At 41.4% G+C, this 26696-nt stretch overlaps 1 protein-coding gene across 1 annotated transcript in view; it reads right to left on the bottom strand.

The window, feature by feature from the left end:
• The window catches only part of gnl3l (G protein nucleolar 3 like), a 38027-nt gene extending 16155 nt beyond the window's left edge, over positions 1–21872 (bottom strand). The window contains exons 1-4 of the mRNA XM_076267573.1: positions 21794–21872; positions 21659–21699; positions 21309–21422; positions 62–178 (exon numbers count right to left, since the gene is read on the bottom strand). Coding sequence (XP_076123688.1) covers positions 62–178; positions 21309–21422; positions 21659–21699; positions 21794–21806 — 285 coding nt within the window. The 5' untranslated portion in view covers positions 21807–21872. The remainder of the gene's footprint in view (positions 1–61; positions 179–21308; positions 21423–21658; positions 21700–21793) is intronic.
• Between the last annotated feature and the right edge of the window lie 4824 nt (positions 21873–26696).

Raw genomic sequence — 26696 nt, 5'->3', positions numbered from 1 at the left:
CCCAAATGAGCGTTCTATCCCACACTGCTGACATAAATGTAAACAGTCCTGATATCATTACCCTCTGTTCAAAAGCCTGCTGCCGTTGCTGGATATCTCTCTGGAAAGTGTCCAAACTCCTTCTTTTCATGAGCTCCTTCTCCCTGGACAGTTTCTGCTTCTCTTGGAGTTCCTCAAGCTGATGGTGGCATTAAAAAAATACATATATAAGGAACAAATATATAAAGAACAAATTAGAAATCATTTAATATATGAAGGCATTATTTCCAATCCAACAATCCATTTAGTGTATGAAGTAATCATGACAGTGTCCTGAGAGATGCTGATGTTGAAGAAAATGTGCGCACTGCACCTACCAAGCTTCACCCATACGACCTTTTGGCCTAAAACATGCCCTAACATGTCCCTAAAACACGGGCATGTAAAGGTCTGGGTGTTCCCAGGCTAACCAAGCAGTACAAGCAAAACAATATTTGGACAATGTACACTAACTCTCACTCTGCATCCAAATGCAATTGTTAATAGGGCTGTCATTTTTGTGAAAAAACCCTGTTCGATTTTTGAGACATAAGTGTTCATTGAATTGATTGTAAAATCGATTTTTCATGTCTAAAGACATTTTCAACGCCAAATATAGGCCAATCCACAAACAACTAACAGGCATTAGGACGAACAGAGGGCACTTGTAGACGCAAGCCAGCAATATTTCTGATGATTTATTGGTGTAAAGTTTCGTGCACAATGACAAACAGGAGTGCAACATTCTCGAAAAACAATAAGCCGAGTGGACTGCCTACATCAGTGACAAACATTACTGCAGGATTTAACGTAGCTGTGTCTGTGTTTACGATTAGAAATGTCAAACAAATTTCGCCTACGTAGAAATCGATTGCACAGTTTGCATAGCCTACCGCTTTGTTCTTCTCCATAGTTTGATATACCAAAAATCCAAAGTACTTCTACATCAAACTCTTTAAGTTATTAGGGCCTATCACTCGTCTCTCTCATGTCGCACAGGTTCATCGCGTTGTCCTCCATGTTTTGGCAAAACACGAGCTGCACAGCAGCTGATTGAAACAGCTGTTTCCGGTGCGTACGATTGATGGGAATTTTCTTTTTAGCTTTCGCAATGATTACTGCATTTCGGAATTCTTTTATCTTATATTTTTGTTTGTGAATTTTGTAACATCTATCCTTTTTATTTGTTTAATTCGTTTAAAGTTAATAGTGTACATATTTGGTTAAAATCGATTCCCTATTTTAGTTTTCGAAACTTGTGTTGTTTGGTCCAATCGATTGTGCAATCGATTTTCGAACGTAAAGTGACAGCCCTAATTGTTAAAGATTATTATGACCGCCGCTAGCGAAGCGGTCATACAGGGATTGTCAAAGTTTCTCTCCCCCCCCCCCCCCGTCATCTACTTCCTGAATTTTTGGTCAATGATACCCGGGACACCGAACCACCGGGGCACATGACATTTAGTGGGTATGTAGCCCCACTAGACTTTTACGGAAAAATTTCGTTTGGTCCCTGGGGGCCACTCCCCCCCCGGCGCTGGGCCCCCCGAAACCCAAAAAATGCAGTTTTTCCTAAATAACTACCTGAACCGTGGCACCGAGGATGAAGAAATTTTTATGGTATGTTGGTCTCAAGGGCCCACATCAACCTAGCCCATAATCAATCATTTGTGATTTGCACCCCCCCGGTAAAACATGAAAATGCAATATCATTCTGCTTTAATCGCCCCTCTCTTCAGTTAAGATGTTCAGAACTGCACCAATTTTTATGTATATGATTAACCTGACATTCTTTAGGGGTATGCCAAGTTTCGTAGAATTTCATCCATGGGGGGGGGTCTAAAAAAAATTAAGTTATGTGACTGTAGACTCATTGGCCTGTAGATGGTGGTGCACACATATACACACGCACACACACACACAGGCACGCACATACCATCAGTATCGGCAATTACAACGGCCGATACATAATTACAAATTCAGTAGGATTAAAGGAAAACCAAATATTCATCATAATAATTTGGCTGCATTTCAAGTATTGGCGTCACATAGTCGTTTGTCCACCAGATGGCGCATCGTTGCAGTGAGACGTAATTTTGTTGGAAGTTAATCTAAAGTGGGTTGGAAAGACACTACGCTTCCTACAAGGACAAGACTGTAGTTTACCGCAGAGAACATCTAATAAGGGTAGGATGATTTCTGCATGACATGTAATTCCCATTTCTTCGTGAAGCCGAAATAAATCTGAGAATGTTTATCGGACATGCTTGGTTTTTACTGCAGGTAGGCTACGTTAATCTTAAGTTATATCAATAGCCTAGAGTAGGTAAAATAATGTTACCGTTAGCATTGGTTGAGTGATGGAGGCCAATTTGATTATTGATGTATTTGTAGAAAACCATAAATGCGGTTATAGGCTACCAAGAAAATTGATAACAGCACTAATTGCATCTTTCGACTGTCATCTCATTTGCTTATGACCATAACCTAGGCTACTAACAGGAGCTAAGTGAGTTAGCTACAACACGTTCGCTACGTGATGGTTTTCTAATGGAAAATATATAGGCTACCTGAAAGATGTCTATGATGCATCCTAAACACCGGGCTGGGACATTTAGATCAAAGTCTCAAAAGGCATCTGAGTCAACGTTCATTCCCAAACACCCATATAGGCTACTTCAATCCTCTATTTTCAAAGGTGATTCAAGTAAGGAAGAGCATGGCTCAAAGTAAAGTAACTAGGACTGAAACTACATAAATTCGTCAAAGTTAATAATTTGTGTCAACTCGCCGCAATGTAGATTTATTAACGCACCCGTGATCTACATCTCCATTTAAACCAAATGTTTTAGAGCGCACATTGAGATATGTATCCAGGGCAGGGCTGTACCTACACATTTGTTGCACGTGCTACAAAAATCATTCTTTGCGATGGATGATTTAGTACCAACGTTACACCGGTCCAATACAGTTTTGCCTATGGCTATACCGTGAGACTGAGACGTTTTTTGTTTGTTCGAAGTGTGTGTTTAGGGTGTGAGAGTGGAGTCGATGTGCTTTGATTCCAGCTTGGTAGTAGTAGTCTATGCGATTAAAAAACACATGTGTGTGTGAAGTATCCAAACAATGATAACACTTTCATTATGGCTGCTTTAGCCACAGATCTTGAGCTATCGGGCGAACACGTCACGGGGGGGGGGGGGGCGCCAGTGTGTGGATATCTCAATCGCAAAATTAAACAATATTTCTATCGGGCGCCTACCATGGACTAGGCTGGGTGAACTCAGCCTGATCTGCCGGCGATTCCTTTTCGATTTCTTAAAAGATTGAGCTTGGTCTGGCGAAAGCCAGACTAACCATGGACCTCATAGTTGCAAAATGCAAGGGAACATGAATCAGCATATTATTTGCACAAACAATAACAAACAGTATTTTCAACTTGGCCCGTTAAAATGTGTATGAACAGTCTAGCAACGCATTTCATGAAGGCCCTTTTGGACATGTCAGTTATTTGCACCACTGGGTAAAACGGCATTTTGTTTTAGACTACTGGTATTTAATTTGTGCATTAACCCTTAGAACCCTAAGCTGTTTTTAGGGCATTTTCACTACCTTTATTCATAAGGATTTATTCTGGTCATTGTAAGTGCCACACACATATATTATATATTGTTTTTTTCAGGTGAGTTTAGGCTATTCAGATCTGCCATCATTTCATGTATTAATACTAGCATTGATTTTATTTTGATTTTTAAAGAATTAAAATATAAAAAGTGTATTATAAAAATTCTTATATTTCGACATGTATCTCACCACTGCAAGCTCACAGCTCTACATGCATTTCATGTGTGTGTAGGGCAGACTGTCCTGAATCGGGCAATATAATTGCCATGTTGGAGGTATACTCTGGGGCTGAGCAATTTACAGAAATATTTGCTGTGTGATTTACGGAAATAAATGCCATTTTTTATTTAGTGATGAAAAATGACCTTTCTGCGCTCCATATCTGTGACACGAACTGATCTGACCTGACTTGACCCGAGGTTGCGTGTTAGCCTGCGTGCCTGTGTGTATGCAGTCATAATAATTCTCAACTCTTTACTACATTGCCATGAACAAAGTAAAGGCAAAAAAGGTGTTTATTTGTTGAACACATTGGGATGCAATGTGAGCCTTGAATTGGATGCCATGCAGGAATTTGCTAGGATCTCAAAACCGGAATATGAACATGCTTTGCCATAGAGAAACACATGATAGCATTGCATGCTTTGCCACAAGAACAGACAAAAACGTGGGGTAAGTCCAGCTATATGAAGTTATTATTTTGCTGTCACTTCGTCTGTTTTATAACCCAGAAGGATGTACTTGGTATCAAATGATAGCTCTGAGTCTCCTCTTTCATCTGACATGCGTGGCATATCTATGCGATCACGGGTCCGCGAGTAATTCAAACGAGAGTAATGAGTGTGCAGCGTTGGTTTGTGTACATGACGTTATTATTTTGCAGTCACTTCGTCTGATTTTATAAGCCAGAAGGATCGATAAACATGGTATCAATGGATAGCCCTGTGCCCCCTCTTTCATCTGATATGCTTGCCATATCGATGCGATCACGGGTTCGCGAGTAATTCAAACTAGAGTAATGTGTGTGCAGGTGAATGCAGAGAAGTATAGACTGTAAATATGATGCAATTTGATTTAATTTCATGATTTTTTTAAATTTTCATACTTGATCGTACAGACAAGTGTGTAGTCTCGTTGGAAAGCCCCACTTCTGCTCTGTCGTGCAATAAAGGTTTCATCTCGCTGCGATGAACCGTTCTGGAGCAATGTAACAGAGAAGAAAGGGTGTGTTTTTTGACGCACTTTGCGTCAATCGGGTTCTAAGGGTTAACAATAAAGCTGAATATCATATGAACTAGATGACTAAACTTATGCATATGTAGAAGAAGAAACATTCACAAAAATCCATGACATGACCTCTCTTCTTGATAGCTGTTGAAAACTGCATGGAACTGACAGGGATTGTTTTGTTTAATAATAAATAAATAAATAAATTATGCTGCTACCTTCTGTTTTTCCCAAATACAATGTAGCCTACAGGTGTACCTTTCATCAGTCCAGTTGCAATGGATGGACTGTGATGAACTGCCCTACTTGTGATTGTTTAGATATTTTAAAGGTTTTATAACAATGCTACAAATTTTTTGGCAAGTGCTACAAATCTATTCACCTTTGCAGCGCCAGTAGGCTACTTTGTGTGCGGCCTGCAAACACACATTCCAAACAAGCATACACGAAAGTTTCAAGAGTGGGGGATGGAGTAGAAGATGGAGACAAATTCATTAATATGATTTATTTTCACGGAATGGATGTACAGGACTGAGCGGCGGTCATATTTTGTACCGCTATGCGGTACATCTAGTTTAACCATTTATCCATTCTGCAAATCAGTAGAGGTTTTTGGCATGGACAAAGCGGGCAGCATTGGGGGTGGCACAAGCATTTAAAAAAAAAGAAATCCTCTGTGTCACAAAGCTGTTTTCCATTATCTATTATATCACACATCACTGCTCTTCCATGCCCACATCCACGGCTGAAGTGTCCTTGAGCAAGGCACCTAACCCCTCACTGCTCCCCGAGCGCCGCTGTAGCAGGCAGCTCACTGCTCCGGTTTAGTGTGTGTTTCACCTCATAGTGTGTTGACTGTGTGCTTTACCTCACTGTGTGTTCACCGCGTGCACTGAGTGTTTCACTAATTCACGGATGGGATAAATGCAGAGACTAAATTTTCCCTTACGGGATTAAAAGAGTATCCATACTGAGAGAAAGTGGAATAGAACATTATGTCCAATATTTCAATATGTGGTTTAGTGTTCTGCATTATGTCCAATATTCCAATATGTGTTTTAATGTTCTGCATTTCTCATCAGTGGATCACTTTGATACTAAAAGTATGATATCTGTACTGTCCCTGTGTATATCTTTGTGTGACTGTATTTAAAGATAAGCAGGAATATTATGACTTTGCAGTGTTTCACTGTTCTGCATGGCTGCGTCAGTAGCTATCTGCTCTGGATTGCCAGGTTGCCACTAATCAGGGTCTGATTCAGTGTAGTCCACGTGAGATGGGTTGACCAACGCCATCTCCCGTCAGCCTGGAAGGATACCTAAACCCTAACTATTTCCTTGTCTAGTTAGAGCAGCTGATGGATCTTTAGATGAAGTCATGCTGTCTCTCCCTTGATGTGCATCATTGTAAATAAACTCTGATTTTTCATACTATTGGTCTGACTGAGTCTCTATTAAATCTATGGTATCAAAATTACCATCAGTTTATGGAGGTTCTACCGAGATTGATAAGGATTATATTGATCTATTGAATTAAGGATTGTTCTTTTTACCAAACTTACTGTGTGTGATCCCTCAGCCCGCTGGTAAGACACGCTCTCGGTGAGTAGTATGTTTTGTTCCTTTAAAGTGCTATTATGACTGCCATTGGGCAAAGGGGGATTGCGTTAAGTAAAGCTCCTGTCTTTCGTAACAGAATAGACAGTTTGGGTGATAGTTTGTTGTAGCAGCTATCGGCCCGTAAAAGAAGGAACAAATTGTGTGCGCACACAGGTTGGGCCTACGTCAACGAATCTCCGGAGAGTTACAGATGGTTGATGCTGGGTCTGGGTGGGGGATCACCATCACTGGGTTTGCTAAATTGGAAAATCTGTCAAATTTTGAGACCAGTCACTTCAAGATAACCAATCAGGAACATGAGTCTGAGTTTTTGTCTCAACATGTATGTCTATGTATGTTTCTGACCTATGGATTATGTGTATGTGTGCTTTGCAATTGTCTGCTAAAGGTACTCTCTGATACTAACATGTCTGAGTGTCAACCTGTCCCTGCTTGAACTACTAGTTGACATAGTTTGTTCGGAGCTGCAAAGCTATTTGAATCTAAGAAAACTTCCATCTCATCTGCGTGTTAAGGGAAAGTTAACTTACTTGGCAGCTTTGTCTGTCTGTGGCAGCCACACATGGTCAGCAGCATTAGTTGGGCCAAACTAAGATAAAGGTGGGGACGCCTATTCAAAACATCCCAGTGCTGCTAACATTGTGTGTCAGCTAATCAAATATACCACAAAATAATTAGGAGAAAGAATGTCTAAAACTATAGGCTACATGTTATGTGTTGTATGTGTTGCAACTAAAGACTGAGTTTGTTTTCTTTGTCTTCCCTCCTGTCAGTCGACATGAGGCCTGAGTGCGAGTGTGTGTGTATGTTGGCCAGCTGATATGCATGAAGGTCACCTATCTGTTACAGACTGTAACTGAGAATACACATAAGAAAGATGCATCTGACTGTTAATTGTATTGAATTGTTTTTTTTTTTTGCTTCCTCTCAATAAGAGAATTCTTTTTGGGTTTTTGCTTGGGATTCAAACTTGTTTGATTTACTGAACTATTCTCGACTAAACTGAAGCCAAGATTTTGTTAAGTGTTTGAAGTCTAATTCCTCCTCCCCTGTTGAGTTGAGGATATTCTGTGGTCACCATTGAGGGCACTCTTGCTGGTACGGAAAACACTAACACACTTAACCATAAGGTACAGATCTTCTCTGACTTAGCTGTGTGTGTGTGTGTGTGTGAGTGGTTGTTATCTCTGCACTTGAAGGTCAGGGAGCCAGTGTAAAGAGAGAGAGTGGAGAAGAGAAAATACATTTATTACACTTGAATTATGAAGTTACAAATATTTTATATCTAAGTTCAAACAATTTGAAGGTGTTGCTTGTCAGAGGTGTCTTAAATTCTCTTTTAAAATGACGTTTTAATGTTGATAGCATACCATATTAATTCAGTCAAGAGTTACTTCTCTTAAAAGTGGCACATGTTTTGTTTTGGTTTGTGTTTGGTCAACATGCTTTAATTATTTTATTTTGTTTGTTTTCCTGTCAATGCTAAACGAGACATGTAATGCCCTTGTTTGATATTCTTGTTAGATTTGCCAGTTCTGGAAAATTATGTGCCATTGAATTACAGTTGTCATTTAATAATTTCTACCGTCCTAAGTGTTTGTTTTTCCTCTGAAACAAAATGGAGGGGGGTGATCTTTCAGTCCTGGTTCTGGGGATGGGCCTTTAGAAACACCCGTAAGGGAGCTGAACACGCAGCAACGGATAAACCAGAGACTTACAGCCAGACCAGGGCTGTTAGGTTGCTACAGCCCATCTTATTTTTTTTCCCCTGGTGATTCAGGCCCTAGCCCTAGAATAAGATATACTCAGAGAAGCCTGAGATTCTAATATATGAGAGATCTGCTCACAACAACAAGTAAGGAAACAAACCACCAACATTTGATTAAAGTAGTGGTTCTCAAACTTTTTCTTTCATTCCCCACTTTGATCAAGGGGGCATTCTCGAGCCCCACCTGTCCCTCATCGCTCTAAGAAAGTGGTAGGTCAAGCTTAAAATGGTCAAATTTATTGAAATAATGACAAGTTCTAAATATATCCCCTTCAACAGAGTTAAAATCAGCTGGTGCTGCAGATATAATAATAAATAAATACATAACACATATATTTCTGTTTTCCAGCAACATATTAGGAAGCATAGGCCATTTTACAGCATTGTACAATATATTCAATGAAATACCAACATGCTGCATTAAATGGATCCATAATCCAGTCATACTGAGCACTGCTGGTTGGGAAATATTTTTGAAATAAACTTTGCAGGGATGTGATGTAGGCCTACTGTTTAATACATGGGATCACAAGAATGCCTCCCAATCAGACGTTTCAGCGATTTCGAAGGCATAATACTGTCGCGATCAAGGCGCAAATCTTATTTGCTAGGTGAGGTAGGTGCTTGTCTTTGCCTTGTAACTGGACATTTAACTCAAATGTATCGCTAAGATATATCAAATATATCGCTAAGATAGGCCAGCTTCATCAAGAAATGTTCATTAGTGAACGTGCTTGCAGATTCAAACATGCTTCAAAACCAGCTTCCTGAAAAAACGTACACGGTGAGGTCTGGGACCTTGGATTTGGAATCCTGAAAGCCCTTAGTTGTCTGAGACAGCAAGGCGAGATGGCTAATCTTCTGACCACTGGTGACTGGATCCTACTGAAAGGGAATTCTCCTGAGACGTCGGAGCGAGAACCAGTGATCAAGCAAAAAGGCGAACGTTCGGTGAGTAAAGTAAAATTAAAATAAAAAAATCTCCTCCGGAGGGAGTCGAGGCTATTTTGTAGTAGTAGTCTTTGGATGAAAAGAAACCCAAAGCGAATAGGCTCAGGGGTGATTCATCCTAAATAAGAAAACTACTAGGAGGGCTATTTGGTAGAAGTAGTCTTATGATGAAAAGAAACCCAAAGCGAAGAGGCTCAGGGGTGATTCATCCTAAATAGAAAAACCTAGGTTTATGAGATCCTTTGGATATTTATAAGGACCTCTACGTAGTGCTCATTGGTGAGGGAAATAACAAATTTGTATGTTATTTGTGATGATCTAAGTGTATATTTACACGGTTAGCCTCAAATTACATTGATTTAATCAATGACTAAAATGTCATAGAGTCGCAACCTCCTACATCATCCTCCAGTGTTTTATATACATTTTGATATCTGATATCTCCACCTAGGAATATCTGTTTTAACTAAATTTAGTGAATCTTTGCAGAGAAAATTAAATGCTGTGTGCTGTGCTGTCGTGACAGATATTCAGACTCGGGCCAGAAATGAAGTCCAAACATCTTGCCCACAACGTAACAAAAATACACCATTATAAGTGCTGAAGTCAAAAACTTGTCCCAAAAAGAAGGCGCAAAAGTCCGGCAGAGTTCCGTGCAAAAATTCCTTTAATGACTACATAGCGCAAAGCCTGAGTGGATCGCACGATCGCACTCCCGAACAAAGGTAGAACTCTCTTATTTATACCCCTCCAAAATGCTGACACAACACTACCCCGAACGAACTTTTCACCTTAAGTTTACAGAAAGTTCAGGGGTGTACAGTATAGAGTGATCACAGGTCATACATTGTGCATGGGTTAAATATCGTTCACCCCCTGCACCCTCCTACTGGTTGTTATGAGTAGAGCTCGCCCTGTGTAAGCGTTATCTTGCAGCTTCAAGGCCGACTTTGGTTTCTTCAAAAGGCCTAGGCTAAGGCAGCATGAGACACAGTGCAACAAAATGAGACACAGGGCAGCAAACAGAGACATAGGGATACAGAGCGCACGTAGGGGGAATTCTGGTAGAATAGCTTCAGTATGTTAATAGTATTAGTTAAACTTGTTATTTAAAATGTTATAAGAGTATTATGGTTAGGAATAACTTCAGTGTATTACTTGATTATGATTAAGGTTATATGAATACATGCTTTACAGTTTCAAACTCGTTCTCTCATCATGATGTCTACAACCCATAGGATAATTTTATACAACAGTGCTATAGAGTGTTGGATGCCTGGACCAAAGCATCAAAGCCATCCTTGCTCTTGTAAGGCCCGTCTTTTGCCCAAACCATATGCATTTCTAAAGAATGCCTTTTGCATTCAATTTACATGTGTGGATGCCTGTGTTTGATCTGTATTGTCTTAGCTGGCCATGGCCAAAGATCCCCAAATATTTTGGCCCCTCTACTGAGAGGTAACTCAGTCCTGGGCCTACTTGATGTCTTATGGTGAGATAGGCCAACCTCATTATCATACAGTATTGCTCTGTAAATATGTGTTGTGAATAATACATTCATGTTTGGTCTTAAATTAATACTTGTAATGTGGTAAACAGTCTGATTATGGTTTCGTTACAATTGAATGTATCTGTGCATAGTTGTAGATTAAGAATTAAACTGTAGCATAAAGTTATGATATCCACCTGGGCCACCTCAGACAACAAAGGCTCTGATGAGTCGGGGGTGGCCCAAGTTAATGATAAAAGTGGAGGCTTTTGTCCTCTTCGCTCTTCTTTCTCCTTTTCCATCTCCACTCTCCTCTTGAGCTAGGCCCTTGAGGCTTGGTCTTCTGCCTCTCTCTCCCTCTTCCTCTCTCTGTCTCCCTTTGTCTTTCTCTCTCTCCCTTTCCTCTATTTTTGGATTTGTATTGTTTTATCTGATGTATCTGTAAATTCATAACTTGTTAACTGGTTAAGTTTATCTCTGTGTTTTGATAAGCTTCCTTTGTTCCTTTGGTTGTTACTTTGTTACAGTAGACCATGTGAGTTTACTTGTACATCCAACTGAAGTGATATTGGTTACATTTACCTTTAAGGCTTAATGCCTAATAAATTGTTCATTTGCCTACCAGTCGGATAACTTCAATTCTCGTAGTGTGCCATGCCATTCTCCTCCATAGCTGATAAACTAGTTACTTGGTAATTGATTGGTGATACAAATGATTAATCAAATGGAGTCAGATTAACGAGTATGTAATAATATCATTGCCATTTAACTCTTCACCCTATTTGTCCACACAAGCTCTTTCAAGCGAGGATAGCCTATAGCTCGACGTCTCTATGTTTCCGAGGCTATATATAATTTCTCACGTCTTACACTCTCCCCAATCCACTACAAGTCACAGGAGCACATATGCGAGATGATAGGTATGTTAATTAATTAATTATATCAGATTACATATTCCAGTTTTGGTTAGATTTTCCAGTTGTAAATTTAATGAAGGCCCCATAGAAAGTATGACCATTTTGCTTAAATACAGGCTAATTGTTTCTCCAAGCTCCCTGCTCCCCATGCTAATAGAACCAGACCCAAGTTATCATGTTCCACATGTAGGCCGCAAACACTGGAAGCCATGCGGACGCTATGTTCCTGCTTCAAGGTAGACACAGATGTGTTTTGACTGTTGTTTGGCTAGGTGTGTCGGCCTTAAGCCCTGCCAGGTCCTGCTTTGAGGGCACAATACACTATGGTGAGCGACTGGCTGAATGGGCGAAAGTAAAAGACATACAGGTTCTGAGGGCAGAGAAGGTTCTGGAAAAAGGGGGAGAGGGGGAAAAGTGGCAGAACTTTTAGCTTGGACATATGTATTAAGCATTGCTCCACAATCTCATGCTTCTGGCAGTGACAACACTGACAAGAGTTGAACCATATCGCTTAAATTCATACTTGGGGGCCAGTTTAGCAAAGTTGTAATCTTACCAACAGCAGTGAATTGATCAAATTGTTGATGCTCTGATGCACTTAGCTCTAGGACACAGTGTTATACGCCACAACACTTTAGCTAAGGGGATAATCTTGTAGCCTTGCTGCAGATCATAAGGGGGAGTCTGATTAAGAGTAGTCTGACAGCTAGCTCTTGCAGTGTATCAAGTTATAATTAAAGATAGCTTTTACTTTCATGGAGGTTGTTGATGTTCACTTCACTATTCTGAACTAATATTGAACTAATAGGCTCATATGTTTATTAACACACCCACTGCAGTTATTATATTGGTATTATTATTTTTTTCTCTTCATTGACATGAAAAGGTCTTTACAACCGTTTTCACAGCTACTGTATGCAAACCAGTGTCAAGATGATAATGTGGTATGATGATATGCATACTAGACTATATTGTTTACAATTATTTTGGATACAGCAATGCAATAAAATAAAATACAACTTTTCATTTGTTTAAGAATAAAGTTCTAACCAAATTCTTTAAAACATTCCTTTAGGCCTGCTTTAAACAATGTCGAAAAAAAGTTAAGATAATTAAGTGTGCTTGCAAATTTTTGCGATTTTTGGCCAGCTCCTGCTCCAAGACCTTTTGAGATATCGCCACCGGTCCAACTCTGGAACGTCCGGCCGGAACCGGTGTAGTGTGGAAATTGAAAATGATGTCACTGACCCTTGTCATTCTTCCGCCATATTGGATTGAATAGAAAGCGAAACTAAAGTTTCACAGGTCACAAATTTGGTCCGAACTTCACGAAACTTGACGTACATGATCCTTGGACCAAGCCTCACAAAAGTTACAGAAAGGATTTTTGATTTTCAGAAGCGTTTGCCCGTCACAGCCAAACAAAATCGGCGGCGAAGCTCCGAAACAGTCCATATCTCAGGAACACTGTCACATATTGATACCAAATTTTGTATATGAACTCGGGACTCCAATGTGAGGGTGCATAAGTTAAAAAAAAAGAAATATTCCAAAAGTTTCCAGCATTTGGCAAACCCCCCCACCCATATTTGGTAACTCCCCTTACAACTTTGCAGTTACACTTCTATCACAATGCCTTACAAGTATGCACAATGTCTCTGGCCAGCCACAATGTCTCTGGGCAGCCTTGCCCAATCATGAAATCCTTGCTCTGCCATGGGATAGTATGGACTTACGAACTGAAATAGCAAGGAGAACAGTAGCTATATACAGCTTACATAATACAGTTGTTTTCACATTGACGGTTTTCAAATTAAAATTTTCCTTATTGTTAAATGTCATGATGGGAGAGTATAGGGGTGTAACGGTACACAGAAGTCACGGTTCGGTTCATACCTCGGTTCGGACATCACGGTTCGGTACGAGTTCGGTACAATGGAGGGAAAAGCAAAACAAAAATGCAGAAAGCATTTTTTTTTGTACATGTCTCAGGCTGTACCACCTAGTGTCATACAGTCTCTTCCCTGAGCCATCTGCAACAGCCTGAAGTGTGTAAGATGTAGGCTAAACAGTACAATAAGTACCCAGACTCCATCTGTAACTTGTAAACAAAATAAGACAATCAGCTATAAAACTGAAAATAGGCCTACAGCATCTCTTATTTCTGAAAGTGCAAATTACATAGAAAAATGATTTTTAAAAATCCACTTAAGCAAGACCTTCAACATCTGTGTTTAGTTGTATATGGAAGGGTCTACAATTTGCCTCAATATTTTTTTTATTGTGTGTAAAGTAATAATCTAGCCTACTAACTGTGAAAATATCACACTATTTTGCCTTTTTTTAAAAAACGAAATGGCTCCTTTCATTTCATAAACAGACTACAACTAGAAGTCACGTGACTTTGCCCTTTGACGTTAACTCACCGTAGCATGGTTTGTTTATTAGCCTGGTTAGCGTTGTCACTTTATTTTACTGTCTATGCACTTAACACTACCAGAACCTCATGTGAGAAGTTACAAGTTACCCCAACATAAAGGTAATTACCACGCGACTTACATAGCTTTCTGTCATTACGAAATCATTTAATGTAAGCCATAGGTTTTGGCCCTATTTGTATCCAAAGGCTGCTGAAGCGCAGGGGAAGTTTTTTCCCCTCGTTTCAGTGATTGGTAGCCTACATCATCTGGGTGATGGCTTCGAATATGTGTAGCATTTTTTCCACTCACATACCCAACAACTGCTGAACAACGCCGACACACAGTTTCATCTTATCCACCACTCTTTCGCCTGTACTAACGTTACTGTAACTGAAGTTCTCAAACTTGCGATCTTAAAGAGACCAGCGGATCCTCTAACTCTTGTGGGTCTAACCTTAGTGCTGCTAATGACTGACGGACTCGACCGACGACCTGACAAAAAAAACATAGGCGCCAATCAGAGCTTCAGAGCTAAAGCGAGGCTACAGATTAGCGTTAGGTGTCGCTAAAGAACTCCCGTAACTCTCGCTACTTAACAGTAATTGCGCATGACATTAATTAATCCGCACACGAGTTTTATGTATTTTTATACCGTGTATTCTCCGTGTAAATGCATGCACCGAACCGTGACGTCCGTACCGTTTCGGTTCAATACGAATACATGAACCGTTACACCCCTAGGAGAGTATTATTAAAAATGTTACAAGTTTCATATGTTTACGGGAAATTAGGTTTTACTGGGTTGTTTTGTTGTAAAGACATGCAAGGCATTCTGGACCATGTAATAGACAAACAGTGGTCGACAGCATTAACTTGATTTCCATACGTATTAATATGAATAGGTGTTGTAAACCTAGGGACAATAAAACAGCCATCTCTGTTACAAAAACGACCTGGTAATCGCTCACTGAAGAGGAAACTATGATAAAAAGATTGTTTTCCTCAAAGCATGGAGTTGACGACAGTACAAGCAGGAAATGTTACATTAATGTTAAATACATCTGAACGCTAGGTGGCAACGTTGTATTACACATCATACGTTGTATTTCACATACATACGGTAACATCATTAGAATTATGTGAGCAAGTAAGAAAGGTGCAAATATTATGTAATTTATAACGGGAAATTATTGGAAATGTTATTTCTTGTTTATTCTAACTGCAAACCACACACATCCATTCGTACACGTACACATTTAATACTGAAAGACTCTCATTTCGTTTATTTGATGTTGCCCATAGCAACGCTGGGAACGGCCTTCAGAGCAAAGATTCTAGAACAGAGCTTCAGAGAGACACGTTTTGAGTTCGTGGCCAAATACCTAAAATATCGGTTTCCATGTGTATGTGCTGGATGGTGTGCGTCCTTTATGAAAGTAAGTGTTTTATAGAGTTACAGACATAATGAGTCATGTTGTAGTGGTCAACCTACCACCGCCTACATTCCGACTCGGCTCGCGTACCCCCACCATCCGACACATAAACACATAGCCTAAAAACGTAACGCATTCTATAACACCCCCCCACGTTGACAATATTTGTCCGTTTCCCGGTTTTAGGTGCATGCATTTGGTCAGTTAAAAAGTTATGAAAATTAGCCTGCATAGTAGCCTAACTACATCCACATACAATATCTTATCTTATAATAGGCCTACAACAACGCATGACAAGGATGTATTCGTTTGTACAACACTATACAGCCTAGAAAGGCTAAACTTAGGCTACCTTTAGTTTGTTAAATGTAAAGCCTAGCTTAATGTTACCTTTCTTGCCCATCTGAAATAACTCCTAGCTTTGCTCCTTCCCTCCTTTGTGTTTTTGTTGTTTTCAAAAACCTGTTATATCCGCGAAACTTTCCCCCCACGGACCATCCAACGCATTCAAAAGTAACGCATTCTATTAGCTATTCCAGGCGTCATGTTTAATAAGCTGCCCTTTTTTTGATGAACACATACAGAGTTTATAAATGATATCCTTTAATTTCATGTTTTCATATCATTATGACCTGATTCGAAATTCTGTATTTATTCATGAATTAATTACAAAAGATTTAAAATTTTCATTTTATAGGCTACCTGTCCGCCATAGCCCTTTTCATCTCGCGTACCCCCTAGAAGCAGCTCGCGTACCACAGTTTGGGAATCCCTGCTGTATGGGATTTATGTTGCTTAGCGTAATGCCATCATTTGATATGAGATGCTTGTACTCATAACTTCGTCACTCGTAACTTTAGGACTCCTATTTTTTTTTTACTAAGAGTAATTCAGAAAGAATTTTAGCCCTAAAAGTAGCACCTGAGTCTGTGACAGCTTAAAAGAAGTCACAAGGACTCCTCCTAACTCACTACGACCGATTCACAAACAGTTTTTTGTGGTGGCATTTCACGTCGCAATGTTTTGAAAGGAGCTTCCAATCGCGAGGGAACAATGTTGCATTGTAGGCATAACTAAGGGATGCAGTAACACCACCAACAACAACCAAAACTAGCCTACTCATTGTCAACATGTACATTAAATGTAACGTTTCATTGTGAATCAAATTAAAATGTTCTCCTCTTTGCAAACGTAGGCATATGGTGACAGATTAATGTTGCTGCGTGAATCACGGTAAGCGCGAATGAAGTGGCCACTTCTTAATGGGACTCACTGTATGGAAGTAGGCTAAGTAAATTAGAGCTGTTTCAAATAAAATAACTTAATCAGAATTCTAGGATATGCCCGCTTGACAACGGCAGAGATAGAACTGGCCTTTGGCCATAGCAACCATCCATTTAGAACGACTGGCCTTCATAGCAACCAAAGATCTTAGCTGTGATGCATGTATACATGTAATGTGATGCAAAGTATAGAAAGGGGATGAAATATACAGAGACAAGAAATATAGTGCAATGTAGACAGTAGTATACAGTTGATTTACAGAAGGTGGTTTAGAGTAATATGAAGTATTCCTTTATTCTAAGATACATCTGAGATATAGATGCTCTCAAAACAATCCCAGGCTCTCAAAATAGAGCAAATCCATATAGATTATTTGTCAAATAAACCAGTAAAACATAATTAGGGGATGGAATATATAACACTCATAGCTCATATTTTTTTTAAATAAATCAGTGAAAAAGTATCCTGACAAACAAGCAACATTTTAATGCCTTGGTCATATTTCATAATTTCAATTCTTCTGTAGGTTACCTGATAGCCCAGTTTGAGAGGCGCAAGACACGTGACATTATTTATTTTTGCAGCCAATCACTGCTGTCATTTTATTTTATTGATTTGATCTTAGTCATAGAAGCTAAATTCGAAGGCAGGCCACAGGTAAAATCCAACGAACCGCATTCACCCCGCATGTCAATAGTTGAATAGCCCTCTTCTAGAGCTTTTGAGATATTGCCACTGCTCCAACACTGAAAGGCACTGTTAGAATGCTTGGATCAAGCCAGGTTCAGCATAGCATATGCCACTGTCTGCTCACGTTGCTGACCGGACCAGGGCAAGCACACTTTCGCAGTTCCCGCCGGAAATGCAGTCTAGTTTAGCTTTGCTGTATGATAAACAATTCTTGATATGAGGCACACACAAAAAAAAAAAGAGTATCCATGAAGATCATGATCATGTGAATATATATTTCATTGCTAATTTATAATTTGGTGTTGGTATTGCAATTGAAATCTTTTTAATAATGTTAGCTGAAACTTAGGAAGCACAACTGGGGCCTTGGGCCCAGATTTGTATATCTCTGTGTTTTGTTTCAGGTGCAATCAGTGGTTAAAAAAGGGGCAGCCTTACAGACTAAAGACGTTTTTTCCCTTTGTCTATTGTTTCTTTTCCCCCTATAACTGTTTGGTTATTGTTGTTTTATCACTAGTACTCTGTGGTCTGTAAACTTTATTTTCACACCCTGTGAGAAATCAAGACAGTCAGGGCCACTTTTATACATGTAACCATGTTTCATTTGATTCATTTCCTTTATTGGCTTCTATTTGAGAATTGTTGAGAGACATTTCTTACGTGTTTTGGTTTATTTTCAGCTTTGCCTAGGTATTATACACATGGTAAAAAGACACAATTACTGCATTGCTCTCAGTTAATTAGTAGGCTCATTCTGATTCAAATCAGATTTGTGCTATTGTTTAGTGTCAAAGGCTTCAAGTCTTTTAAAGGGGGACTTGAGAGTTTTATACATGTGATTTATGTCCTGATGCCTCTAAATCGGTTGATAATCTGAAAAGGTGGTACACCAATGGGATTATCCCAACCTGATATAGAAATTATATAGATGAGTTTCTGGATAGTTTAGGGGGAATGACCAAATATATTCTTTTTAGTTTTATAGCTCTTGTTCTAATTGTCATGATGGTTTGCTCTTTGATTTATGTGGTTGTTATTGTACACCAATCATGTGTAGCTATTTTTCAGTTAAATCATGTATCTTGTCATTTACCTGCTTATTTGGATCTGACTAACTTTAATGAAACAATTGTATAATCATTTATATTTTATATAGTGGCACTATTTGATGAAATGTTCCAGCCATAAAGGCTGAAAAAGGGGGACTGAGAGAAAGTGGAATAGAACATTATGTCCAATATTTCAATATGTGGTTTAATGTTCTGCATTATGTCCAATATTCCAATATGTGGTTTAATGTTCTGCATTTCTCATCAGTGGGTCACTTTGATACTAAAAGTATGATATCTGTACTGTCCCTGTGTATATCTGTGTGTGACTGTATTTAAAGATAAGCAGGAATATTATGACTTTGCAGTGTTTCACTGTTCTGCATGGCTGCGTCAGTAGCTATCTGCTCCGGATTGCCAGGTTGCCACTAATCAGGGTCTGATTCAGTGTAGTCCACATGAGATGGGATGACCAACGCCATCTCCCGTCAGCCTGGAAGGATACTTAAACCCTAACTATTTCCTTGTCTAGTTAGAGCAGCTGAAGGATCTTTAGGTGAAGTCATGCTGTCTCTCCCTTGATGCGCATCATTGTAAATAAACTCTGTTCCTGATTTTTCATACTATTGGTCTGACTGAGTCTCTATTAAATCTAAATTTGTTTTGACAATTGGTTGACGGTGTTGAGTACGTATTATGAGGAGTATTAGGGCCACACATGAAGAAAAAAATATTTTTTCCATGACGAGATAAAACTCGACATGTCGACTTTAAAGTCACCATGTCGACATTAAACATTTCGAGAATAAAGTTGAAATGTCATGTCGACTTTAATCTCGACGTGTCAACATTAAACTCAACATTTTAAGAATAAAGTTAGTTTGGAGAGAGAACGACCGCTCCAAAGTAGGGTAGGCCTAAGCACCGGCACGATTGAAAAGGAGGACGAATGAAACATTCCAGTTTTCTTCGAATGCAACAACGATAGACATAGACATCATGTGGACAAAACATAGAACATATTAACTTCCGTTGCTCAGCCAAATACTTTCCTGTTACGTCCTTTTATCACGGAGTTACAGGCGATGTGATGGTCAAAAGTAAACGTCATTATCGGTTTATTTATTTATTGTAGGCCTATTATTAAAGAGTGTTTTTCATCTAAAGGTTTGACATGCACTAGATTAGGCATTAGGCATAAGTGCTCTCCCTAATCCCAGACTTTCACATTGCACGTTTGTTTGTAATGGATGCAAAACAGCCAGCTACGCTGAATGTCTATGGAGCGACGATTGAAGCTGTCCTCCTGACCAGGCAACCCCATGTATTCTAAGTAAATGCACACATATCTATGTTTATAGCCTACTATATTTTATGCACGTGAGACATGGAATAGCAGTTTTAAAAAAATGAGAGTGACGGCCTGTGGGTCATGAAGGGCAGTTATTTTGATGTGCGGTGGCCTATACCCACGTAAAAACCGAGTGAAATTTTGTTTTATAGAAACATTATATCATTGGAAACATAATTTTTCTAGCTATATATGACGACAATGAGTTGTTAACAGACAAGACGCAATCTATCTGAATCTATCAGCAATCTAGCATTAATCTACCTGAAATAACACCTATTTGAAGTAGGCCTATTATTCATGTCACATATTGTGTGTTAGTGTAGGCTACATAGCTTAAACTGTAGGGTATGTTTAAACTGTATTTCGAGTTGAATGTCGGCACGTCGAGATTAAAGTAGATATAATATTTCAACTTTATTCTCGAAACGTCGAGTTTAATGTCGACATGGCGACTTTAAAGTCAACATGTCGAGTTTAAAAAAAAAATGGCAAAAATTTTTTTTTCTTCATGTGTGGCCCTAATACTCCGTCGTAGTTGAGGGATAGGTGATTTGATTCTGATGTGCCAAATAAACACAGGACAAGAAAGAGTCAAGCCATCAGGTAGGAAGAAGAGAGGAGAAGGAGAGGAGAGGAAAAGGAGAGGAGAAACGAGGAAAAGATTACAGCTATGGCGTCTGTTTATGAGTAGCCTATTAGCCTACACATGTAATGAAATAGGCTAACGTTAATTAAACTGTATGGTTGTTAGCCTCTTGCTATGTTGCTAGCTGTGCTTTTATACATAGGACAACAGTAGTTTTAAAGGAACAGTATGTAAGATTGTGGCCAAAACTGGTACTGCAATCACTTTAAAATTACTGTAGAGCGGTGTATCCCCTCCCCCTCCCCCCTGACTAGCAGGGCTGGCAACCTGGATGCCGAAACACTAGCCTACTGATTAGTAGACAGGTGGAGGGTGGCGCATCAGGCCAAAACACAACATGACAACATCAACATCAGTTGAGGGCTGCAACTTCACTTTTTAAATGAGAATATCCTGGTCGGACTACTGTTGTCAGTGATATAAGTATTTGAAATGAACATGATTTCTTAATGTCTAGTGACATATCAGGGCCATTTTATGATTAATTAAAATACATTTCTTACATATGGTTCCTTTAAGTTGACCAAAATATGTGGGCGCTGGGGGGGGGGGGGAATACACTTGCTGCTGTGGTGTCTGCACAATCTGTTACAGACTGTCAGAGACTAATGACTTCATCTGCTAAATGACATACAGTACATGGGCAGGACCGTGTGCCTTTTGAGTTACAAAACAATGACATCAACTACTTTCTTTCTTTTTTTAATCAAAATAACAACGTTATTCCTATTCGCAATTTCAAGACGGTGTCTAATGACAACAGCCAGCAAGTAAACAAAATGATTGGTTTGCTATTAATATCAGCCAATCGTTCTCACCCTTTTTTGTCGAAGTTCAGCTTGTCTCTGCGCATTTTCTTTGAAGTGTCGAACGTTTGGCACACCAGGATCCTTTCTGCTTCCCTGGGTGCTGGTTTGCCCTCCATCCTTGCTCTGACAAATAACGTTACAATTAATTGCTATGTGAGACAGTAAATTACCATACCAACACTCGACAACTCGCTAATACTGTACCTAAATAGACACAGGCCACAGCATTACTGTTCACAAGTAAATAACACATATTGCATTCTGCTAGTATTGCATTCAACAACATGCACATCTGCTACCGATGCTCCTTAGCCATCAGCGAACTGGTAGTAACCCATAAAACACTTCACGCTAGTTACCTTTTTACCGATGAAACCAAGCCTTTTCGCTCTTTTTTGTTCTGAAAGACAGTTGGCAAAGTTACAACTTCTGTGTAAATTACTCTTATAGGAACCTAGAAATCACATGTTACAGTTAAAAAAGAACATACTTACTAGCTTTGGACATAATTGCACGTGTTGACACTGGAGCGCAGCCTGATACAGGGAACGCCACACTCTAACGGATGTGACGACATGACCAGTTTTGCGTCTGGTTTTCTTTATCAAAATAAAAGCATGTAAAGGAGTCGACACTCCGGGGAGACAAAGCAAAGATTCTAGAACAGAGCTCTGTTCTAGAATCTTTGGTTGAAAGCCCGAACTCGGGGAAACTCACGGCAAATAGAGGATACAAGGATACTCTTCACCCCCTAAGGTTTAATTTCAGACGTGGAGCCACTTCAGATCTGACCTCTGGGGCTAGATATTTGCTGTATAATATACACATATCCAACCATTGACTGCTTTAAGTCTAACTTAAAGACTTTCATTTTCTCCCAAGCTTTTAATCTACCTTAATACCCCCCACCCACACACACACACACACTTTATTTTATTTTAGACCAATTTCTTTATTATTTCAATTATTTATTTTGTCAGGGTTGTGAAGGAGGACCCAAGCGCAAGACTCTTTTCTGACGGAAAACACACTTTATTACAGACTGATTTACTTACTTACATGCATGCATACATAAATACAGGACTTGGACTTGACGAAACAGAGAGACGAGCCGACAGGGAACAAAGAAACAGGAGGGTACAAATACGCATACCAATTAACAGAAAGACAGAGGACTGGACGAAACCAACGAGACAATAACAGGGAACAGGTGAGAAGGCAGAAAAGGAGGGAAACCAAACGAGACAGGAAGCACAGACCAAATAAGGAGATGGGGCGGAGACAAGACAGGTGACAGGCAGGTAAACACAAAGCACATGGGGAACAGGCAAAAACAAACACGACAATACACAAAAAGGCCACCAGGGTGGCACAAACTCAGAGGTCCGGGCCAGATCCTGACAGTACCCCCCCCTCAACGGACGCCTCCTGGCGTCCCCAGAAAAGTCCAACCAGGGTGGGCGGAGGGGGCCTGGACGGAGGGACTGGTCCGACAGACCGTAAGGACGGGGCAGACTCGGACGGGGCAGACTCGGAGGGCTTGGGCAGGGAACAAGCAGGCAGGGCAGACTCGGACGGGGCAGACTCGGACGGGGCAGACTCGGAGGGCTTGGGCAGGGAACAAGCAGACGGGACAGACTCAGGCAGGACAGACACAGACTCAGGTAGGACAGACTCAGGGGCAGGAGAAGGGACAGGAACAAAGACAGTGACTGGGACGGTGACTGGGACAGTAACAGGGACGGTGACTAGGATGGTGACGGGAACGGAGACGGGAACGGAGACGGGAACGGGGACGGTGACTGGGACGGTGACTGGGACGGGCACAAAGACAGGCACAGCGATGGGGACAGGGACAGAGAAGGGCTCGGGAAGAGGCGGGGCCGGCTCGGGCAGAGGCGGGGCCGGAGAGTCAGATGGAGGCGGAACCGACTCGGGCAGAGGCGGGGCCAGAAAGTCAGAGGGAGGCGGGTCCGGCTCGGGCAGAGGCTGGGTTGCCGGCATGGCGTCGGGAGACGCGGCTGCAGGCGTGGCGTCGGGAGACGCGGCTGCGGGCGCAGGAGCTGACTCGGCTGCGGGCGCAGGAGCTGACTCGGCTGCGGGCGCAGGAGCTGACTCGGCTGCGGGCGCAGGAGCTGACTCGGCTGCGGGCGCAGGAGCTGACTCGGCTGCGGGCGCAGGAGCTGACTCGGCTGCGGGCGCAGGAGCTGACTCGGCTGCGGGCGCAGGAGCTGACTCGGCTGCGGGCGCAGGAGCTGACTCGGCTGCGGGCGCAGGAGCTGACTCGGCTGCGGGCGCAGGAGCTGACTCGGCTGCGGGCGCAGGAGCTGACTCGGCTGCGGGCGCAGGAGCTGACTCGGCTGCGGGCGCAGGAGCAGGCGCCTCTGGGCTGGGCGCAGGAGCAGGCGCCTCTGGGCTGGGCGCAGGAGCAGGCGCCTCTGGGCTGGGCGCAGGAGCAGGCGCCTCTGGGCTGGGCGCAGGAGCAGGCGCCTCTGGGCTGGGCGCAGGAGCAGGCGCCTCTGGGCTGGGCACCGGAGGCATGGTGTCAGAGGACCGGGTTGGACGACGCTTGGCACGTCTCCTCCTGGAGGTAGCCTGAGGGACCTGGATGAGTTCAGGGGGGAACTGGAACTAGTCAGGCTGAGGCTCTGGACCTGAGGTGACCGGCTGCAGGCGCAGCACGCCCACCCTAAGCCCCTGGCAATGAGCTGGAGGGGCAGGGGCAGGGTCAGGCGCGAGACTAGCAGCCTCAAAAACTGGATTGCCGGAGGGAACAAGGAGGGACTGAAGGCTCTTACCCAGACCTGAGAGCTGGTTGGCCAGGGTAGCCATTCCTGGAACCTTCAGTAGCCCGGGCCTTGAGGAAATAGTCCTCTGCATCAAGGTAACGATAGCTTGCCGGCGCTCCAAGTCAGTGGACTTGACAAGCTCAGAATTGAGCCTGCCGAGAGCGTAATCCACTTCACTCAGCTCGTCCATCGGGAAATCAGAGTCTGCTGGGTCCATTCTGGGTCGGCTCGTACTGTCAGGGTTGTGAAGGAGGACCCAAGCGCAAGACTCTTTTCTGACGGAAAACACACTTTATTACAGACTGACTGACTTACTGACTTACATACATGCATGCATGCATGCATACATACATAAATACAGGACTTGGACTTGACGAAACAGAGAGACGAGCCGACAGGGAACAAAGAAACAGGAGGGTACAAATACACATACCAATTAACAGAAAGACAGAGGACTGGACGAAACCAACGAGACAATAACAGGGAACAGGTGAGGAGGCAGAAAAGGAGGGAAACCAAACGAGACAGGAAGCACAGACCAAATAAGGAGATGGGGCGGAGACAAGACAGGTGACAGGCAGGTAAACACAAAGCACATGGGGAACAGGCAAAAACAAACACGACAATACACAAAAAGGCCACCAGGGTGGCACAAACTCAGAGGTCCGGGCCAGATCCTGACATATTTATTTCCCCCCCATGTTATGTTATTATTGTTATTGTACCATTGTCATTGTTTTATGTTTGTTTGTAAGCACTTTGGTTCAACTCAGTTGTTTTTAAATGTGCTATAGAAATACAGTTGACTTGACTTGACATCTTTGAGGAGTAAAATATTTTTACAAATCATTCCAGAATTCTACTGTAAAGATCTAGAACTTACATTAACTGCCATTCAAACTGGTTGCTTGAGTTCATTATGACAGTATCAAATGGAACCTTTAACTGGCAACATTCTAATCACATACAAATGTGATTTATTTTTTCACCTTTAGGCCTATACTGCTATGTCATATAGATAGATACATAGTGGAATGGTAGATAGTAAATAATATGATAAAGAGCAATTTAATAAAGACCCCTTTAAAAAAAAACACAAGTATTTGTCTCAACAATGTTTTCCTTTTTTAATGTCATGTCTCTATTGGCTGTGTCCAGGCTAACAGTCTCCTGAGCAAGAGCAAAGATCAGTGCACTTGAAGGCAGCCTTCTTGCACCTGCAACGCATAGTACACCCTTTTGCAGCCACAATGGATCGGTTCATAACATCCATGGGAGGCCTCTGGAAGAGCTGCCATCCTGTCTGATGTCTGAAGTTGACTATGATTCAAGACAATTGTTCAAATAACTTAGAAATTGGTGTTATTGTCCCATAAACTAGTGGCACAGTTGATACAAAGCAGTTAGGGATTATGGGTAAATGCTACTTTCCTGTTTATAATGTTTCTTTTTTTCTCATTACTGTTTATTGTGGCTTTTTTGGATTTGTATGAGGTAGAACAACTGATAAGCAAAATTATGGTGTAAGAGTTTCAGAGAATAGAGTCCCGAAGTGTGACGTAGCGTTTCCATGACAGCAGAATCACTGGATCTAAACAAACTTTCGAAGTGGCATAAATAGCATTGAATGTAGACATGTGGCATCATTTCTAGCTAATAAAAATAAATATATCAATTTAAACGTGTTTTACCTGCTAGGCAGCAGTGTAGCCACATAACACGGATTCCCTGGCAGGTGTAATAGAAAGAAACAAAATTCCAGTGGATATTTCACGTCTTCTCAAAGGAGGAAACCCATGCTAAAATAAAACTCTGTAGTCACAAATTGGATCGTGTTGGTATGAATATATGTTGTAGTATGTGATTCCTACAGTGTAAAAAAATATACTAACGTCTTAGAAACGTTGTAAAATTATTGAAATAGATTAAGAAAGCCACCGCTATAGACCTCTCCAGAATATATCCGGCCTCCTAACTTCCGTATCCATCCAACTTCCGGGCGTGGATTGTCTATGGGAAATAACATGGCGTTTTGAAAGATTGTACCTGTCAAACTCTGTAGGTGACAAAGTAGAAAAAGCTGCTGGGCAGATTGGCCTACACACTTCTGCCATCTAGTTTCCACTGGATTTTTTGATTTTCGGTGCCGTTTAAGTAGTATAGTCTATAGTATACTACTTAAACGGCACCGACAATCAAAAAATCCAGTGGAAACTATATGGCAGAAGTGTGTAGGCCAATCTGCCCACCAGCTTTTTCAACTTCGCTACCTACAGATGTTTTACCGGTATGATATTTCGAAACGCCATGTTATTTCTCATAGACAATCCACGCCCGGAAGTTGGATGGATACGGAAGTTACGGAGGCGGGACTTATTCTGGAGAGGTCAATGGCGATTTCAATGGTTAGATTGATTTGTTTAGATCCAGTGAAATTGCTGCCTTGGCAACGCTACGTCATGGCTTCGGGACTCTATTGACCGATCCCAAGCCCCTCCTCCCATTGTCAGTCCCATAGTTACTGTTGCTAAGTCGGACAAGTTTGCAGGAAAGTGTGCGAGAACGCGTGTTCAACATGGGGACGCAGCACCCCCATTTAGCCGAGTGC

The sequence above is a fragment of the Alosa pseudoharengus genome, unplaced genomic scaffold (genome assembly GCF_046254945.1).
Source record: "Alosa pseudoharengus isolate Yale_2024_CS ecotype anadromous, Long Island Sound unplaced genomic scaffold, YU_APseudo_1.1 YU_APseudo_1.1_scf_5, whole genome shotgun sequence".
In the NCBI taxonomy this organism is placed as follows: domain Eukaryota; kingdom Metazoa; phylum Chordata; class Actinopteri; order Clupeiformes; family Clupeidae; genus Alosa; species Alosa pseudoharengus.
This window is presented reverse-complemented; position numbering and strand designations above follow the sequence as displayed.